The 18887-nt window shown below is 43.0% G+C and overlaps 1 protein-coding gene across 1 annotated transcript in view; it reads left to right on the top strand.

The window, feature by feature from the left end:
- The window catches only part of LOC100368608 (mitochondrial amidoxime-reducing component 1-like), a 33848-nt gene extending 15235 nt beyond the window's left edge, over positions 1–18613 (top strand). Inside the window, exons 6-7 of the mRNA XM_085501642.1 lie at positions 18151–18225; positions 18391–18613. Coding sequence (XP_085357768.1) covers positions 18151–18225; positions 18391–18517 — 202 coding nt within the window. The 3' untranslated portion in view covers positions 18518–18613. The remainder of the gene's footprint in view (positions 1–18150; positions 18226–18390) is intronic.
- The last annotated feature ends 274 nt before the right edge of the window (positions 18614–18887 follow it).

Genomic DNA, 18887 nt, shown 5'->3' with positions numbered 1-18887 from the left:
TAATGTTGCGTCACTCGATTATGCTTGTGACATTGTGTCGTAATGTTGCGACCCTCGATGATGCTAATGACATCGTGCCGTAATGTTGCGAGACTCCATGATGCTTTTGACATTGTGTCGTAATGTTGGAACACTCCATGATGCTTGTGACATCGTGCTGTAATGATGCGACACTCCATGATGCTTGTGACATTGTGTCGTAGTGTTGTGACACTCAATGATATTTGTGATATCATGTCGTAATGTTGCGTCACTCGATTATGCTTGTGACATTGTGTCGTAATGTTGCGACCCTCGATGATGCTAATGACATCGTGCCGTAATGATGCAACACTCCATGATGCTTGTGACATTGTATCGTAATGTTGCGACACTCCATAACGCTTGTGACATTGTGTCATAATGTTGCGACACTCAATGATACTTGTGATATCATGTCGTAATGTTGCGTCACTCGATTATGCTTGTGACATTGTGTCGTAATGTTGCGACCCTCGATGATGCTAATGACATCGTGCCGTAATGTTGCGACACTCCATGATGCTTTTGACATTGTGTCGTAATGTTGCAACACTCCATGATGCTTGTGACTTCGTGCTGTAATGATGCGACACTCCATGGTGCTTGTGACATTGTGTCGTAGTGTTGCGACACTCAATGATACTTGTGATATCATGTCGTAATGTTGCGTCAGTCGATTATGCTTGTGACATCGTGCCGTAATGTTGCGACACTCCATGATGCTTTTGACATTGTGTCGTAATGTTGCAACACTCCATGATGCTTGTGACATCGTGCTGTAATGATGCGACACTCCATGATGCTTGTGACATTGTATCGTAATGTTGCGACACTCCATAACGCTTGTGACATTGTGTCATAATGTTACGACACTCAATGATACTTGTGATATCATGTCATAATGTTGCGTCACTCGATTATGCTTGTGACATTGTGTCGTAATGTTGCGACCCTCGATGATGCTAATGACATCGTGCCGTAATGTTGCGACACTCCATGATGCTTTTGACAAATTGTCGTAATGTTGCAACACTCCATGATGCTTGTGACATCGTGCTGTAATGATGCGACACTCCATGATGCTTGTGACATTGTATCGTAATGTTGCGACACTCCATAACGCTTGTGACATTGTGTCATAATGTTGCGACACTCAATGATACTTGTGGTATCATGTCGTAATGTTGCGTCACTCGATTATGCTTGTGACATTGTGTCGTAATGTTGCGACCCTCGATGATGCTAATGACATCGTGCCATAATGTTGCGACACTCCATGATGCTTTTGACATTGTGTCGTAATGTTGCAACACTCCATGATGCTTGTGACTTCGTGCTGTAATGATGCGACACTCCATGATGCTTGTGACATTGTGTCGTAGTGTTGCGACACTCAATGATACTTGTGATATCATGTCGTAATGTTGCGTCAGTCGATTATGCTTGTGACATCGTACCGTAATGTTGCGACACTCCATGATGCTTTTGACATTGTGTCGTAATGTTGCAACACTCCATGATGCTTGTGACATCGTGCTGTAATGATGCGACACTCCATGATGCTTGTGACATTGTGTCGTAGTGTTGCGACACTCAATGATACTTGTGATATCATGTCGTAATGTTGCGTCACTCGATTATGCTTGTGACATTGTGTCGTAATGTTGCGACCCTCGATGATGCTAATGACATCGTGCCGTAATGTTGCGACACTCCATGATGCTTGTGACATTGTATCGTAATGTTGCGACACTCCATAACGCTTGTGACATTGTGTCATAATGATGAGACACTCCATGATGCTTGTGATATCATGTCGTAATGTTGCGTCACTCGATTATGCTTGTGACATTGTGTCGTAATGTTGCGACCCTCGATGATGCTAATGACATCGTGCCGTAATGTTGCGAGACTCCATGATGCTTTTGACATTGTGTCGTAATGTTGGAACACTCCATGATGCTTGTGACATCGTGCTGTAATGATGCGACACTCCATGATGCTTGTGACATTGTGTCGTAGTGTTGTGACACTCAATGATATTTGTGATATCATGTCGTAATGTTGCGTCACTCGATTATGCTTGTGACATTGTGTCGTAATGTTGCGACCCTCGATGATGCTAATGACATCGTGCCGTAATGATGCAACACTCCATGATGCTTGTGACATTGTATCGTAATGTTGCGACACTCCATAACGCTTGTGACATTGTGTCATAATGTTGCGACACTCAATGATACTTGTGATATCATGTCGTAATGTTGCGTCACTCGATTATGCTTGTGACATTGTGTCGTAATGTTGCGACCCTCGATGATGCTAATGACATCGTGCCGTAATGTTGCGACACTCCATGATGCTTTTGACATTGTGTCGTAATGTTGCAACACTCCATGATGCTTGTGACTTCGTGCTGTAATGATGCGACACTCCATGGTGCTTGTGACATTGTGTCGTAGTGTTGCGACACTCAATGATACTTGTGATATCATGTCGTAATGTTGCGTCAGTCGATTATGCTTGTGACATCGTGCCGTAATGTTGCGACACTCCATGATGCTTTTGACATTGTGTCGTAATGTTGCAACACTCCATGATGCTTGTGACATCGTGCTGTAATGATGCGACACTCCATGATGCTTGTGACATTGTATCGTAATGTTGCGACACTCCATAACGCTTGTGACATTGTGTCATAATGTTACGACACTCAATGATACTTGTGATATCATGTCATAATGTTGCGTCACTCGATTATGCTTGTGACATTGTGTCGTAATGTTGCGACCCTCGATGATGCTAATGACATCGTGCCGTAATGTTGCGACACTCCATGATGCTTTTGACAAATTGTCGTAATGTTGCAACACTCCATGATGCTTGTGACATCGTGCTGTAATGATGCGACACTCCATGATGCTTGTGACATTGTATCGTAGTGTTGCGACACTCCATGGTGCTTGTGACATCGTGTCGTAATGTTGCGACACTCAATGAAGCTTGTGACATCGTGTCATAATGATGCAACACTCCATGATGCTTGTGACATCGTGATGTAATGTTGCGACACTCCATGATGCTTGTGATATCATGTCGTAATGTTGCGACACTCAATGAAGCTTGTGACATCGTGTCATAATGATGCAACACTCCATGATGCTTGTGACATTGTGCTGTAATGATGAGACACTCCATGATGCTTGTAATATCATGTCGTAATGTTGCAACACTCAATGAAGCTTGTGACATCATGTCGTACTGTTTTGACACTCCATGAAGCTTGTGACATCATGTCGTAATGTTGTGACACTCAATGAAGCTTGTGACATCATGTCGTAATGTTGTGACACTCCATGATGCTTGTGACATCGTGTCGTAATGTTGCGACACTCCATAACGCTTGTGACATTGTGTCATAATGTTGCGACACTCAATGATACTTGTGATATCATGTCGTAATGTTGCATCACTCGATTATGCTTGTGCCATTGTGTCGTAATGTTGCGACTCTCGATGATGCTAATGACATCGTGCCGTAATGTTGCGACACTCCATGATGCTTTTGACATTGTGTCGTAATGTTGCAACACTCCATGATGCTTGTGACATCGTGCTGTAATGATGCGACACTCCATGATGCTTGTGACATTGTGTCGTAGTGTTGCGACACTCAATGATACTTGTGATATCATGTCGTAATGTTGCGTCACTCGATTATGCTTGTGACATTGCGTCGTAATGTTGCGACCCTCGATGATGCTAATGACATCGTGCCGTAATGTTGCGACACTCCATGATGCTTTTGACATTGTGTCGTAATGTTGCAACACTCCATGATGCTTGTGACATCGTGCTGTAATTATGCGACACTCCATGATGCATGTGACATTGTATCGTAATGCTGCGACACTCCATAACGCTTGTGACATTGTGTCATAATGTTGCGACACTCAATGATACTTGTGGTATCATGTCGTAATGTTGCGTCACTCGATTATGCTTGTGACATTGTGTCGTAATGTTGCGACCCTCGATGATGCTAATGACATCGTGCCATAATGTTGCGACACTCCATGATGCTTTTGACATTGTGTCGTAATGTTGCAACACTCCATGATGCTTGTGACTTCATGCTGTAATGATGCGACACTCCATGATGCTTGTGACATTGTGTTGTAGTGTTGCGACACTCAATGATACTTGTGATATCATGTCGTAATGTTGCGTCAGTCGATTATGCTTGTGACATCGTACCGTAATGTTGCGACACTCCATGATGCTTTTGACATTGTGTCGTAATGTTGCAACACTCCATGATGCTTGTGACATCGTGCTGTAATGATGCGACACTCCATGATGCTTGTGACATTGTGTCGTAGTGTTGCGACACTCAATGATACTTGTGATATCATGTCGTAATGTTGCGACCCTCGATGATGCTAATGACATCGTGCCGTAATGTTGCGAGACTCCATGATGCTTTTGACATTGTGTCGTAATGTTGGAACACTCCATGATGCTTGTGACATCGTGCTGTAATGATGCGACACTCCATGATGCTTGTGACATTGTGTCGTAGTGTTGCGACACTCGATGATACTTGTGATATCATGTCGTAATGTTGCGTCACTCGATTATGCTTGTGACATTGTGTCGTAATGTTGCAACCCTCGATGATGCTAATGACATCGTGCCATAATGTTGCGACACTCCATGATGCTTTTGACATTGTGTCATAATGTTGCAACACTCCATGATGCTTGTGACATCATGCTGTAATGATGCAACACTCCATGATGCTTGTGACATTGTATCGTAATGTTGCGACACTCCATAACGCTTGTGACATTGTGTCATAATGTTGCGACACTCAATGATACTTGTGATATCATGTCATAATGTTGCGTCACTCGATTATGCTTGTGACATCGTGCCGTAATGTTGCGACACTCCATGATGCTTTTGACATTGTGTCGTAATGTTGCAACACTCCATGATGCTTGTGACATCGTGCTGTAATGATGCGACACTCCATGATGCTTGTGACATTGTATCTTAATGTTGCGACACTCCATAACGCTTGTGACATTGTGTCATAATGTTGCGACACTCAATGATACTTGTGATATCATGTCATAATGTTGCGTCACTCGATTATGCTTGTGACATTGTGTCGTAATGTTGCGACCCTCGATGATGCTAATGACATCGTGCCGTAATGTTGCGACACTCCATGATGCTTTTGACATTGTGTCGTAATGTTGCAACACTCCATGATGCTTGTGACATCGTGCTGTAATGATGCGACACTCCATGATGCTTGTGACATTGTATCGTAGTGTTGCGACACTCCATGGTGCTTGTGACATCGTGTCGTAATGTTGCGACACTCAATGAAGCTTGTGACATCGTGTCATAATGATGCAACACTCCATGATGCTTGTGACATCGTGATGTAATGTTGCGACACTCCATGATGCTTGTGATATCATGTCGTAATGTTGCGACACTCAATGAAGCTTGTGACATCATGTCGTAATGTTGTGACACTCCATGATGCTTGTGACATCGTGTCGTAATGTTGCGACACTCCATAACGCTTGTGACATTATGTCATAATGTTGCGACACTCAATGATACTTGTGATATCATGTCGTAATGTTGCATCACTCGATTATGCTTGTGCCATTGTGTCGTAATGTTGCGACCCTCGATGATGCTAATGACATCGTGCCGTAATGTTGCGACACTCCATGATGCTTTTGACATTGTGTCGTAATGTTGCAACACTCCATGATGCTTGTGACATCGTGCTGTAATGATGCGACACTCCATGATGCTTGTGACATTGTGTCGTAGTGTTGCGACACTCAATGATACTTGTGATATCATGTCGTAATGTTGCGTCACTCGATTATGCTTGTGACATTGTGTCGTAATGTTGCAACCCTCGATGATGCTAATGACATCGTGCCGTAATGTTGCGACACTCCATGATGCTTTTGACATTGTGTCGTAATGTTGCAACACTCCATGATGCTTGTGACATCGTGCTGTAATTATGCGACACTCCATGATGCTTGTGACATTGTATCGTAATGTTGCGACACTCCATAACGCTTGTGACATTGTGTCATAATGTTGCGACACTCAATGATACTTGTGGTATCATGTCGTAATGTTGCGTCACTCGATTATGCTTGTGACATTGTGTCGTAATGTTGCGACCCTCGATGATGCTAATGACATCGTGCCATAATGTTGCGACACTCCATGATGCTTTTGACATTGTGTCGTAAGGTTGCAACACTCCATGATGCTTGTGACTTCGTGCTGTAATGATGCGACACTCCATGATGCTTGTGACATTGTGTCGTAGTGTTGCGACACTCAATGATACTTGTGATATCATGTCGTAATGTTGCGTCAGTCGATTATGCTTGTGACATCGTACCGTAATGTTGCGACACTCCATGATGCTTTTGACATTGTGTCGTAATGTTGCAACACTCCATGATGCTTGTGACATCGTGCTGTAATGATGCGACACTCCATGATGCTTGTGACATTGTGTCGTAGTGTTGCGACACTCAATGATACTTGTGATATCATGTCGTAATGTTGCGTCACTCGATTATGCTTGTGACATTGTGTCGTAATGTTGCGACCCTCGATGATGCTAATGACATCGTGCCGTAATGTTGCGACACTCCATGATGCTTGTGACATTGTATCGTAATGTTGCGACACTCCATAACGCTTGTGACATTGTGTCATAATGATGAGACACTCCATGATGCTTGTGATATCATGTCGTAATGTTGCGTCACTCGATTATGCTTGTGACATTGTGTCGTAATGTTGCGACCCTCGATGATGCTAATGACATCGTGCCGTAATGTTGCGAGACTCCATGATGCTTTTGACATTGTGTCGTAATGTTGGAACACTCCTTGATGCTTGTGACATCGTGCTGTAATGATGCGACACTCCATGATGCTTGTGACATTGTGTCGTAGTGTTGTGACACTCAATGATACTTGTGATATCATGTCGTAATGTTGCGTCACTCGATTATGCTTGTGACATTGTGTCGTAATGTTGCGACCCTCGATGATGCTAATGACATCGTGCCGTAATGATGCAACACTCCATGATGCTTGTGACATTGTATCGTAATGTTGCGACACTCCATAACGCTTGTGACATTGTGTCATAATGTTGCGACACTCAATGATACTTGTGATATCATGTCGTAATGTTGCGTCACTCGATTATGCTTGTGACATTGTGTCGTAATGTTGCGACCCTCGATGATGCTAATGACATCGTGCCGTAATGTTGCGACACTCCATGATGCTTTTGACATTGTGTCGTAATGTTGCAACACTCCATGATGCTTGTGACTTTGTGCTGTAATGATGCGACACTCCATGGTGCTTGTGACATTGTGTCGTAGTGTTGCGACACTCAATGATACTTGTGATATCATGTCGTAATGTTGCGTCAGTCGATTATGCTTGTGACATCGTGCCGTAATGTTGCGACACTCCATGATGCTTTTGACATTGTGTCGTAATGTTGCAACACTCCATGATGCTTGTGACATCGTGCTGTAATGATGCGACACTCCATGATGCTTGTGACATTGTATCGTAATGTTGCGACACTCCATAACGCTTGTGACATTGTGTCATAATGTTACGACACTCAATGATACTTGTGATATCATGTCATAATGTTGCGTCACTCGATTATGCTTGTGACATTGTGTCGTAATGTTGCGACCCTCGATGATGCTAATGACATCGTGCCGTAATGTTGCGACACTCCATGATGCTTTTGACAAATTGTCATAATGTTGCAACACTCCATGATGCTTGTGACATCGTGCTGTAATGATGCGACACTCCATGATGCTTGTGACATTGTATCGTAGTGTTGCGACACTCCATGGTGCTTGTGACATCGTGTCGTAATGTTGCGACACTCAATGAAGCTTGTGACATCGTGTCATAATGATGCAACACTCCATGATGCTTGTGACATCGTGATGTAATGTTGCGACACTCCATGATGCTTGTGATATCATGTCGTAATGTTGCGACACTCAATGAAGCTTGTGACATCGTGTCATAATGATGCAACACTCCATGATGCTTGTGACATTGTGCTGTAATGATGAGACACTCCATGATGCTTGTAATATCATGTCGTAATGTTGCAACACTCAATGAAGCTTGTGACATCATGTCGTACTGTTTTGACACTCCATGAAGCTTGTGACATCATGTCGTAATGTTGCGACACTCAATGAAGCTTGTGACATCATGTCGTAATGTTGTGACACTCCATGATGCTTGTGACATCGTGTCGTAATGTTGCGACACTCCATAACGCTTGTGACATTGTGTCATAATGTTGCGACACTCAATGATACTTGTGATATCATGTCGTAATGTTGCATCACTCGATTATGCTTGTGCCATTGTGTCGTAATGTTGCGACTCTCGATGATGCTAATGACATCGTGCCGTAATGTTGCGACACTCCATGATGCTTTTGACATTGTGTCGTAATGTTGCAACACTCCATGATGCTTGTGACATCGTGCTGTAATGATGCGACACTCCATGATGCTTGTGACATTGTGTCGTAGTGTTGCGACACTCAATGATACTTGTGATATCATGTCGTAATGTTGCGTCACTCGATTATGCTTGTGACATTGTGTCGTAATGTTGCGACCCTCGATGATGCTAATGACATCGTGCCGTAATGTTGCGACACTCCATGATGCTTTTGACATTGTGTCGTAATGTTGCAACACTCCATGATGCTTGTGACATCGTGCTGTAATTATGCGACACTCCATGATGCATGTGACATTGTATCGTAATGCTGCGACACTCCATAACGCTTGTGACATTGTGTCATAATGTTGCGACACTCAATGATACTTGTGGTATCATGTCGTAATGTTGCGTCACTCGATTATGCTTGTGACATTGTGTCGTAATGTTGCGACCCTCGATGATGCTAATGACATCGTGCCATAATGTTGCGACACTCCATGATGCTTTTGACATTGTGTCGTAATGTTGCAACACTCCATGATGCTTGTGATTTCATGCTGTAATGATGCGACACTCCATGATGCTTGTGACATTGTGTCGTAGTGTTGCGACACTCAATGATACTTGTGATATCATGTCGTAATGTTGCGTCAGTCGATTATGCTTGTGACATCGTACCGTAATGTTGCGACACTCCATGATGCTTTTGACATTGTGTCGTAATGTTGCAACACTCCATGATGCTTGTGACATCGTGCTGTAATGATGCGACACTCCATGATGCTTGTGACATTGTGTCGTAGTGTTGCGACACTCAATGATACTTGTGATATCATGTCGTAATGTTGCGTCACTCCATTATGCTTGTGACATTGTGTCGTAATGTTGCGACCCTCGATGATGCTAATGACATCGTGCCGTAATGTTGCGACACTCCATGATGCTTGTGACATTGTATCGTAATGTTGCGACACTCCATAACGCTTGTGACATTGTGTCATAATGTTGCGACACTCAATGATACTTGTGATATCATGTCGTAATGTTGCGTCACTCGATTATGCTTGTGACATTGTGTCGTAATGTTGCGACCCTCGATGATGCTAATGACATCGTGCCGTAATGTTGACACTCCATGATGCTTTTGACATTGTGTCGTAATGTTGCAACACTCCATGATGCTTGTGACATCGTGCTGTAATGATGCGACACTCCATGATGCTTGTGACATTGTGTCGTAGTGTTGCGACACTCAATGATACTTGTGATATCATGTCGTAATGTTGCGTCACTCGATTATGCTTGTGACATTGTGTCGTAATGTTGCGACCCTCGATGATGCTAATGACGTCGTGCCGTAATGTTGCGACACTCCATGATTCTTTTGACATTGTGTCGTAATGTTGCAACACTCCATGATGCTTGTGACATCGTGCTGTAATGATGCGACACTCCATAACGCTTGTGACATTGTGTCGTAATGTTGCGACCCTCGATGATGCTAATGACATCGTGCCGTAATGTTGCGACACTCCATGATGCTTGTGACATTGTATCGTAATGTTGCGACACTCCATAACGCTTGTGACATTGTGTCATAATGTTGCGACACTCAATGATACTTGTGATATCATGTCGTAATGTTGCGTCACTCGATTATGCTTGTGACATTGTGTCGTAATGTTGCGACCCTCGATGATGCTAATGACATCGTGCCGTAATGTTGACACTCCATGATGCTTTTGACATTGTGTCGTAATGTTGCAACACTCCATGATGCTTGTGACATCGTGCTGTAATGATGCGACACTCCATGATGCTTGTGACATTGTGTCGTAGTGTTGCGACACTCAATGATACTTGTGATATCATGTCGTAATGTTGCGTCACTCGATTATGCTTGTGACATTGTGTCGTAATGTTGCGACCCTCGATGATGCTAATGACGTCGTGCCGTAATGTTGCGACACTCCATGATTCTTTTGACATTGTGTCGTAATGTTGCAACACTCCATGATGCTTGTGACATCGTGCTGTAATGATGCGACACTCCATAACGCTTGTGACATTGTGTCATAATGTTGCGACACTCAATGATACTTGTGATATCATGTCGTAATGTTGCGTCACTCGATTATGCTTGTGACATTGTGTCGTAATGTTGCGACCCTCGATGATGCTAATGACATCGTGCCGTAATGTTGCGACACTCCATGATGCTTTTGACAAATTGTCGTAATGTTGCAACACTCCATGATGCTTGTGACATCGTGCTGTAATGATGCGACACTCCATGATGCTTGTGACATTGTATCGTAGTGTTGCGACACTCCATGGTGCTTGTGACATCGTGTCGTAATGTTGCGACACTCAATGAAGCTTGTGACATCGTGTCATAATGATGCAACACTCCATGATGCTTGTGACATCGTGATGTAATGTTGCGACACTCCATGATGCTTGTGATATCATGTCGTAATGTTGCGACACTCAATGAAGCTTGTGACATCGTGTCATAATGATGCAACACTCCATGATGCTTGTGACATTGTGCTGTAATGATGAGACAATCCATGTTGCTTGTAATATCATGTCGTAATGTTGCAACACTCAATGAAGCTTGTGACATCATGTCGTACTGTTTTGACACTCCATGAAGCTTGTGACATCATGTCGTAATGTTGTGACACTCAATGAAGCTTGTGACATCATGTCGTAATGTTGTGACACTCCATGATGCTTGTGACATCGTGTCGTAATGTTGCGACACTCCATAACGCTTGTGACATTGTGTCATAATGTTGCGACACTCAATGATACTTGTGATATCATGTCGTAATGTTGCATCACTCGATTATGCTTGTGCCATTGTGTCGTAATGTTGCGACTCTCGATGATGCTAATGACATCGTGCCGTAATGTTGCGACACTCCATGATGCTTTTGACATTGTGTCGTAATGTTGCAACACTCCATGATGCTTGTGACATCGTGCTGTAATGATGCGACACTCCATGATGCTTGTGACATTGTGTCGTAGTGTTGCGACACTCAATGATACTTGTGATATCATGTCGTAATGTTGCGTCACTCGATTATGCTTGTGACATTGCGTCGTAATGTTGCGACCCTCGATGATGCTAATGACATCGTGCCGTAATGTTGCGACACTCCATGATGCTTTTGACATTGTGTCGTAATGTTGCAACACTCCATGATGCTTGTGACATCGTGCTGTAATTATGCGACACTCCATGATGCATGTGACATTGTATCGTAATGCTGCGACACTCCATAACGCTTGTGACATTGTGTCATAATGTTGCGACACTCAATGATACTTGTGGTATCATGTCGTAATGTTGCGTCACTCGATTATGCTTGTGACATTGTGTCGTAATGTTGCGACCCTCGATGATGCTAATGACATCGTGCCATAATGTTGCGACACTCCATGATGCTTTTGACATTGTGTCGTAATGTTGCAACACTCCATGATGCTTGTGACTTCATGCTGTAATGATGCAACACTCCATGATGCTTGTGACATTGTGTCGTAGTGTTGCGACACTCAATGATACTTGTGATATCATCTCGTAATGTTGCGTCAGTCGATTATGCTTGTGACATCGTACCGTAATGTTGCGACACTCCATGATGCTTTTGACATTGTGTCGTAATGTTGCAACACTCCATGATGCTTGTGACATCGTGCTGTAATGATGCGACACTCCATGATGCTTGTGACATTGTGTCGTAGTGTTGCGACACTCAATGATACTTGTGATATCATGTCGTAATGTTGCGACCCTCGATGATGCTAATGACATCGTGCCGTAATGTTGCGAGACTCCATGATGCTTTTGACATTGTGTCGTAATGTTGGAACACTCCATGATGCTTGTGACATCGTGCTGTAATGATGCGACACTCCATGATGCTTGTGACATTGTGTCGTAGTGTTGCGACACTCGATGATACTTGTGATATCATGTCGTAATGTTGCGTCACTCGATTATGCTTGTGACATTGTGTCGTAATGTTGCAACCCTCGATGATGCTAATGACATCGTGCCATAATGTTGCGACACTCCATGATGCTTTTGACATTGTGTCATAATGTTGCAACACTCCATGATGCTTGTGACATCATGCTGTAATGATGCAACACTCCATGATGCTTGTGACATTGTATCGTAATGTTGCGACACTCCATAACGCTTGTGACATTGTGTCATAATGTTGCGACACTCAATGATACTTGTGATATCATGTCGTAATGTTGCGTCACTCGATTATGCTTGTGACATCGTGCCGTAATGTTGCGACACTCCATGATGCTTTTGACATTGTGTCGTAATGTTGCAACACTCCATGATGCTTGTGACATCGTGCTGTAATGATGCGACACTCCATGATGCTTGTGACATTGTATCTTAATGTTGCGACACTCCATAACGCTTGTGACATTGTGTCATAATGTTGCGACACTCAATGATACTTGTGATATCATGTCATAATGTTGCGTCACTCGATTATGCTTGTGACATTGTGTCGTAATGTTGCGACCCTCGATGATGCTAATGACATCGTGCCGTAATGTTGCGACACTCCATGATGCTTTTGACATTGTGTCGTAATGTTGCAACACTCCATGATGCTTGTGACATCGTGCTGTAATGATGCGACACTCCATGATGCTTGTGACATTGTATCGTAGTGTTGCGACACTCCATGGTGCTTGTGACATCGTGTCGTAATGTTGCGACACTCAATGAAGCTTGTGACATCGTGTCATAATGATGCAACACTCCATGATGCTTGTGACATCGTGATGTAATGTTGCGACACTCCATGATGCTTGTGATATCATGTCGTAATGTTGCGACACTCAATGAAGCTTGTGACATCATGTCGTAATGTTGTGACACTCCATGATGCTTGTGACATCGTGTCGTAATGTTGCGACACTCCATAACGCTTGTGACATTGTGTCATAATGTTGCGACACTCAATGATACTTGTGATATCATGTCGTAATGTTGCATCACTCGATTATGCTTGTGCCATTGTGTCGTAATGTTGCGACCCTCGATGATGCTAATGACATCGTGCCGTAATGTTGCGACACTCCATGATGCTTTTGACATTGTGTCGTAATGTTGCAACACTCCATGATGCTTGTGACATCGTGCTGTAATGATGCGACACTCCATGATGCTTGTGACATTGTGTCGTAGTGTTGCGACACTCAATGATACTTGTGATATCATGTCGTAATGTTGCGTCACTCGATTATGCTTGTGACATTGTGTCGTAATGTTGCAACCCTCGATGATGCTAATGACATCGTGCCGTAATGTTGCGACACTCCATGATGCTTTTGACATTGTGTCGTAATGTTGCAACACTCCATGATGCTTGTGACATCGTGCTGTAATTATGCGACACTCCATGATGCTTGTGACATTGTATCGTAATGTTGCGACACTCCATAACGCTTGTGACATTGTGTCATAATGTTGCGACACTCAATGATACTTGTGGTATCATGTCGTAATGTTGCGTCACTCGATTATGCTTGTGACATTGTGTCGTAATGTTGCGACCCTCGATGATGCTAATGACATCGTGCCATAATGTTGCGACACTCCATGATGCTTTTGACATTGTGTCGTAAGGTTGCAACACTCCATGATGCTTGTGACTTCGTGCTGTAATGATGCGACACTCCATGATGCTTGTGACATTGTGTCGTAGTGTTGCGACACTCAATGATACTTGTGATATCATGTCGTAATGTTGCGTCAGTCGATTATGCTTGTGACATCGTACCGTAATGTTGCGACACTCCATGATGCTTTTGACATTGTGTCGTAATGTTGCAACACTCCATGATGCTTGTGACATCGTGCTGTAATGATGCGACACTCCATGATGCTTGTGACATTGTGTCGTAGTGTTGCGACACTCAATGATACTTGTGATATCATGTCGTAATGTTGCGTCACTCGATTATGCTTGTGACATTGTGTCGTAATGTTGCGACCCTCGATGATGCTAATGACATCGTGCCGTAATGTTGCGACACTCCATGATGCTTGTGACATTGTATCGTAATGTTGCGACACTCCATAACGCTTGTGACATTGTGTCATAATGATGAGACACTCCATGATGCTTGTGATATCATGTCGTAATGTTGCGTCACTCGATTATGCTTGTGACATTGTGTCGTAATGTTGCGACCCTCGATGATGCTAATGACATCGTGCCGTAATGTTGCGAGACTCCATGATGCTTTTGACATTGTGTCGTAATGTTGGAACACTCCTTGATGCTTGTGACATCGTGCTGTAATGATGCGACACTCCATGATGCTTGTGACATTGTGTCGTAGTGTTGTGACACTCAATGATACTTGTGATATCATGTCGTAATGTTGCGTCACTCGATTATGCTTGTGACATTGTGTCGTAATGTTGCGACCCTCGATGATGCTAATGACATCGTGCCGTAATGATGCAACACTCCATGATGCTTGTGACATTGTATCGTAATGTTGCGACACTCCATAACGCTTGTGACATTGTGTCATAATGTTGCGACACTCAATGATACTTGTGATATCATGTCGTAATGTTGCGTCACTCGATTATGCTTGTGACATTGTGTCGTAATGTTGCGACCCTCGATGATGCTAATGACATCGTGCCGTAATGTTGCGACACTCCATGATGCTTTTGACATTGTGTCGTAATGTTGCAACACTCCATGATGCTTGTGACTTTGTGCTGTAATGATGCGACACTCCATGGTGCTTGTGACATTGTGTCGTAGTGTTGCGACACTCAATGATACTTGTGATATCATGTCGTAATGTTGCGTCAGTCGATTATGCTTGTGACATCGTGCCGTAATGTTGCGACACTCCATGATGCTTTTGACATTGTGTCGTAATGTTGCAACACTCCATGATGCTTGTGACATCGTGCTGTAATGATGCGACACTCCATGATGCTTGTGACATTGTATCGTAATGTTGCGACACTCCATAACGCTTGTGACATTGTGTCATAATGTTACGACACTCAATGATACTTGTGATATCATGTCATAATGTTGCGTCACTCGATTATGCTTGTGACATTGTGTCGTAATGTTGCGACCCTCGATGATGCTAATGACATCGTGCCGTAATGTTGCGACACTCCATGATGCTTTTGACAAATTGTCGTAATGTTGCAACACTCCATGATGCTTGTGACATCGTGCTGTAATGATGCGACACTCCATGATGCTTGTGACATTGTATCGTAGTGTTGCGACACTCCATGGTGCTTGTGACATCGTGTCGTAATGTTGCGACACTCAATGAAGCTTGTGACATCGTGTCATAATGATGCAACACTCCATGATGCTTGTGACATCGTGATGTAATGTTGCGACACTCCATGATGCTTGTGATATCATGTCGTAATGTTGCGACACTCAATGAAGCTTGTGACATCGTGTCATAATGATGCAACACTCCATGATGCTTGTGACATTGTGCTGTAATGATGAGACACTCCATGATGCTTGTAATATCATGTCGTAATGTTGCAACACTCAATGAAGCTTGTGACATCATGTCGTACTGTTTTGACACTCCATGAAGCTTGTGACATCATGTCGTAATGTTGCGACACTCAATGAAGCTTGTGACATCATGTCGTAATGTTGTGACACTCCATGATGCTTGTGACATCGTGTCGTAATGTTGCGACACTCCATAACGCTTGTGACATTGTGTCATAATGTTGCGACACTCAATGATACTTGTGATATCATGTCGTAATGTTGCATCACTCGATTATGCTTGTGCCATTGTGTCGTAATGTTGCGACTCTCGATGATGCTAATGACATCGTGCCGTAATGTTGCGACACTCCATGATGCTTTTGACATTGTGTCGTAATGTTGCAACACTCCATGATGCTTGTGACATCGTGCTGTAATGATGCGACACTCCATGATGCTTGTGACATTGTGTCGTAGTGTTGCGACACTCAATGATACTTGTGATATCATGTCGTAATGTTGCGTCACTCGATTATGCTTGTGACATTGTGTCGTAATGTTGCGACCCTCGATGATGCTAATGACATCATGCCGTAATGTTGCGACACTCCATGATGCTTTTGACATTGTGTCGTAATGTTGCAACACTCCATGATGCTTGTGACATCGTGCTGTAATTATGCGACACTCCATGATGCATGTGACATTGTATCGTAATGCTGCGACACTCCATAACGCTTGTGACATTGTGTCATAATGTTGCGACACTCAATGATACTTGTGGTATCATGTCGTAATGTTGCGTCACTCGATTATGCTTGTGACATTGTGTCGTAATGTTGCGACCCTCGATGATGCTAATGACATCGTGCCATAATGTTGCGACACTCCATGATGCTTTTGACATTGTGTCGTAATGTTGCAACACTCCATGATGCTTGTGACTTCATGCTGTAATGATGCGACACTCCATGATGCTTGTGACATTGTGTCGTAGTGTTGCGACACTCAATGATACTTGTGATATCATGTCGTAATGTTGCGTCAGTCGATTATGCTTGTGACATCGTACCGTAATGTTGCGACACTCCATAATGCTTTTGACATTGTGTCGTAATGTTGCAACACTCCATGATGCTTGTGACATCGTGCTGTAATGATGCGACACTCCATGATGCTTGTGACATTGTGTCGTAGTGTTGCGACACTCAATGATACTTGTGATATCATGTCGTAATGTTGCGTCACTCGATTATGCTTGTGACATTGTGTCGTAATGTTGCGACCCTCGATGATGCTAATGACATCGTGCCGTAATGTTGCGACACTCCATGATGCTTGTGACATTGTATCGTAATGTTGCGACACTCCATAACGCTTGTGACATTGTGTCATAATGTTGCGACACTCAATGATACTTGTGATATCATGTCGTAATGTTGCGTCACTCGATTATGCTTGTGACATTGTGTCGTAATGTTGCGACCCTCGATGATGCTAATGACATCGTGCCGTAATGTTGACACTCCATGATGCTTTTGACATTGTGTCGTAATGTTGCAACACTCCATGATGCTTGTGACATCGTGCTGTAATGATGCGACACTCCATGATGCTTGTGACATTGTGTCGTAGTGTTGCGACACTCAATGATACTTGTGATATCATGTCGTAATGTTGCGTCACTCGATTATGCTTGTGACATTGTGTCGTAATGTTGCGACCCTCGATGATGCTAATGACGTCGTGCCGTAATGTTGCGACACTCCATGATTCTTTTGACATTGTGTCGTAATGTTGCAACACTCCATGATGCTTGTGACATCGTGCTGTAATGATGCGACACTCCATGATGCTTGTGACATTGTATCGTAGTGTTGCGACACTCCATGGTGCTTGTGACATCGTGTCGTAATATTGCAACACTCAGTATCTTTATAACATTACCTCATATTATCAATGGCAGTGGCGTTTATTTTCAATTTCAGTTGTAAAGTTACTACTGTCGACCCGGAGACTGGGATAGTGTCCGAAAAGAACGAGCCCATTGCCACGCTGAAAACGTAAATACCGCCACCAACTTCTATGTCATTTTCAGCCAAGTATTTTCACTCGGACACATCTAACTTTATATGTTCGAATTGATAACTACTTAGATACAAATTTATAGTAGTGCAAACTGCTTTCCATTGCCTATGTATTAATGTGAGTTATATTGTATTCCACAGATACCGTATGTGTAAAGAGGAAGACCGTCCATTGTACCATAACTGTCCTTTATTTGGTGTTCACTATGCCATTGATGTTGTTGGAAGAGTCAACATAGGCGACACAGTTTATGTCGTATATGGATAACGTCTCTGTGATGTTATAATACAGACGATGTATCATTCATTGAAATTAGAAATATTGTAACACATTTGATTATGTAAATAATTAAGTAAAAATTGTTTACTGCGTTGAATATATGGCGAACCGCAGTTTCACGCTGTCTGAAATAATTTCAAGATATACACATTTCTGTGTAACATTGCATACCATTTAAAAATGACAAGTTTAAGCGTATGGGACAGATCGAGTCAGCAATACTATGAGGTTATTACGAGGATACCTCAAAGTATGCGCGAAGACAGTACAGTGGGAGTATGCGCGGAGGGCGATGCGACCACGTACTGTCTGAGTGCATACTTTGAGATATCCTCGTAATAACGTTATTATTATACAT

This window comes from Saccoglossus kowalevskii, chromosome 7 (genome assembly GCF_978046115.1).
Source record: "Saccoglossus kowalevskii chromosome 7, keSacKowa6.1, whole genome shotgun sequence".
Classification (NCBI taxonomy): domain Eukaryota; kingdom Metazoa; phylum Hemichordata; class Enteropneusta; family Harrimaniidae; genus Saccoglossus; species Saccoglossus kowalevskii.
The sequence above is the reverse complement of the archived record's forward strand: the minus strand, read 5'-3'. Positions and strand labels throughout refer to the sequence as shown.